A 3,704-nucleotide genomic window follows, 5' to 3' on the forward strand; every position below is an offset into this window, starting at 1 on the left:
TCTGTAGAGTCCCTTTCACCCTTCTGCCACGAAGCTGGATTCTGCAAAACTGATTTGCAATATGCATGTCAGTTGCATATTGCAAATGACGGTTGTCAGGTGCCAATTATTTACCCCTGCACTGCAGATTGGTACTTCCTGGTAAGTTCCGACTGATAGTGACTGTTCTGGAAACGCGTAGGTCCTGGGTCCGATTCCCAAACAGTATGAATTTTTCGACAACTAAGCTGCTTTCTTTTGGAAAAAAATCTGCACAGATTTCAATATGCCTTCATCCTGCAAACGGACGGCTGTCAACTTCCCTTCTTTATCTAGGCATCTGTTCAATTTGCACCCAAACACTACGGCACAATGCATTGACTTGGTTGTAGTTGGGTCAGGACGCAACTACCAAAGACCGTACACCAGGGTGAATCCACACTAGGGTTAAAGAGAGTCCAACGCTTTTCGTCACATAAAAAAAATTTCCTAGGCCACATTTATTCACAGGGTTCAGAATGGCACACAGAGGACCCACTGTTTGCACGGTGACCCGGGGGGCCACTGCATGCACATTCTTCGTCGGCAGACAACGCTGCAACATTTGGTAGAAAAACAGTTCCAGCATGGCACAACATGCTGGTCTTGCCACCACCTTAGCCAATAACGTGCACAAGACTGAAACAAAGAAGTGGGAAGTACAGATTTCAGAAAAACATGGCATAGCCAACGCACAACACTTGGCAAAAAAGAATTGGGCAAGTTATCTTGACACGTGTACTTACTTCGTTAGAAAATTGGTAGTCAACAGTATTCGTATAACGCATGAGTTTCGTTTAGACACCGTCTAGAAACAAAGTTCGGTTTAGTGGGAAGAACAGATACTTCAACAGCATTTGAATCATCAGCTCCCTAACAAACACAAATTACAATACGTGGCAGTTATTTGAACGGGCAGGCAAATAAAGAATACACCCTGCCACGATTATCAATGACACCAGAAGGAACACTAAAACTCTGATATCAGTTGACACTGACATGTCATTTTGCAAGAAGTTCAGTCCATTTTTCCCATAATAAGCTCATTACTGGAAAATAGTCAGGTTACTTTTGACGATTGCAGAGAGACCTCTTGCAACGTCACAGATTCGTCCAACGCGATACAATTCATCTATTGACAAAAGATCATGTGGAACCAAAAAGATGTCGCTATCTATGACATCTTGGTGATCTGGTGTGGAACATAAAGGCGTTGTAAACACTCTCACTTTCTGGCTCTTCTCAATGCAATAACAGACCGTATTGTCAACGGCTAACCAACTAAGAAAAGAGAAACCATTCTTATGCCCAAAACTGCAATGCAGGCAGTATGTCCTTTGTCACAGAACAAAGAAAAAAAAAAAAGAAATTAGAATTGTTAAGGGAACGCAACAAACAGTAACAAATTTGTTTCACGCTCACATTGACCCCTCAAGCTTGGGCAGTGACGCTTACAGGCACCGAAAGAAACAAGGATGCACAAAAGGTGTGTAGCTGACACGGCAATTGAGCCCAGGAGAATGCTGTTGTCGAGCAAGGTAGACGCAAAGTCTGCTACTCCAAAGGTATGGACCAGTTAAATGGCAAAAAAAACTGCTCAACACACGTCCCAGCCACAAATGGCTTGAAAACATGATGGAAGATTCGTAATAGATCAGGGCCAGTGTTACGTCTTGCTTCACCCTACAGCAGAAAGCAGACATTTTAGACCATCCAGAACATCCTCCATCCGCCTTCCCTAATAATTGCTTGCATCCGTTTTGTAAACAGGTTTGAGTTCTTCAGTGCCTCTCGTTGGTTGCGTCCTCTAAACCAAAGGCACAAAATCTAAACTTCCATACTGCAATGCATTTCTATTACTCCTGGTTACATGAACTGCATACGCATAATGCCCAGTCTTCAGAGCAATCAAACGCGACGTCGGCCCCGGGCCTTCGTCCGTCTTGTCATGACGTTACCATCCACTGGGTCCCCGGGCATTGCGGTATCCCCGGAAACGAGAAGGCTCACAGATTAGCGCGCGCTCATCTCCTCACCGCGCTAGCCAGAGCTTCCGATACTCCTTCCACTTTTCTGGCTACCCCACCCGAGCTAGCAGATCCGATAGCAGATAAGCACATTACCAAACAACGTCGCGCCGCCTACCTCACAGCAGTGGGTAATCCACTCTCGATACCATTGCTTCCTTCGAAGGTATTCACACGGAGAGAGTCTGTCCTGCTTCGGAGAATTCAGGCAGGAACACTCCTTACCCCTTTCTTGCTGAACCGTTTCCACAGGGGTGACACGCCACCACCCGTGACAGGTCTCTGCTCCACGTGCAACTGCCGGGCTGATCTCAACCATTTGTGCTGGGAGTGCCCTGTGTACAACCCGCCTAGGCTCCGTGCCCTGGCCACCATAAAACGGGGACCCTGGCCTTCTTCTCTCCGGACATGGGCCTGCCCGGAGCCTTCGCCCCCTGATCGCGCCATCGAGTTCTGGCGAGCACTCATCATGTTCCTCCAGGACCCGGCCGCGCCACCGGTTGGCGACCGGCTCCGCGACAGCCACAAGATTCAAGCCACTCAAGCGGCCCCCACTTAGCTGCCTCCATGACGTCCGGTAATAAAACGGAGGCAGCTCTACCCCCCCCCCCCTGCTATAGTGCCCTGACTGTCCACCGCAGCGCCTTCGGCGCGAACAAAGTGGAATAAACATGGTTTCATTCATTCATTCGTCTTGTCCACACACCATTTGAAAAATAGAACCTGCACTCTTTGCCAATGAAAGGCAGTTGTAACAACAGATCTATTTTGCCCAAACAGCATGCGCAGCCACCGTTGCCTTTTGTGCGTCCTTGGTCTGGCAAAACACTGGGAAGCGGAAAAAAACAGGGCTAGGAGGTGGCAAGTACGGCACAACTGCGGGGCACCCCACACACGGATTTTCCAGCAGCGGGAGGGAAGCCAGTGACAAACGGGGCGCCGACACACCCCCGCGGTGATGTGCAAGCGAGGCCGGTTATCCAAACCGCCTTTACGCCGCAACTCCCTCAGCGTGGACCAGCCGGGCGCTGCTTTCTCGATTTCGCGCGTGTGCGTGTCTCCCAGCGGCATGACACCCAAGGGTGGCGCATGTGGATGCACTCACTAGGACCTCTCCTTGTCCGAGGCCACGCCATTCTGCAGCGAAGTCTTTGTCGGCCTGAGTGTTTTTTGCAGAACATGAGCGTCCGCCGGTTCTATCCTCTTGTAGTAGTGCTCCTTGGTCTCGACAATCTTGAAGCCAAACTTCTTGTAAAACTCGATGGCACTCTCGTTGTTCACCTGGACATGCCTGCAAGACAGATGCACAAGGGTATGAACATTACAGGGCAATCCTGCAGTTGAACTTAATCATACATGGCAACCTTTTTGTCCCAAAACCATGATATGATTATGGGAGATGTCGTAGCGAAGGGCTTCAAATGGTTTCATCATCTGGGGCTCTGTAACGCACCCTAGCATCGTACCGTACATAAGCCATTGGCACTTCGCGTCTATTGAAATGCGACCGCCACAGCCAGCACAGAACTTGTGACCTTTGGGCGAGCATCTGAGCACCCTAACTGCCACACCACAATGGCAGACTTGTAGGAGAACTTCTGGTGGGCCTAGTGTGTTATGCCTACTCCATAGAAAAAGGCTGCGCAGAAAATGACACCA

The 3,704-nt window shown here is 49.2% G+C and overlaps 1 protein-coding gene across 1 annotated transcript; it reads right to left on the reverse strand.

The window, feature by feature from the left end:
• Nucleotides 1-444: 444 nt before the first annotated feature.
• On the reverse strand, nt 445-3,390 carry LOC142795676 (putative N-acetyltransferase san; the record flags this gene model as incomplete). The annotated part of the gene is made up of 2 exons (XM_075886105.1): nt 445-657; nt 3,151-3,390. Coding segments are annotated over 2 exons (262 nt in total), but the record flags the coding sequence as incomplete, so codon positions are not given.
• Nucleotides 3,391-3,704: the final 314 nt, after the last annotated feature.

The sequence above is a fragment of the Rhipicephalus microplus genome, unplaced genomic scaffold, assembly GCF_043290135.1.
Source record: "Rhipicephalus microplus isolate Deutch F79 unplaced genomic scaffold, USDA_Rmic scaffold_803, whole genome shotgun sequence".
Taxonomy (NCBI): Eukaryota; Metazoa; Arthropoda; class Arachnida; order Ixodida; family Ixodidae; genus Rhipicephalus; species Rhipicephalus microplus.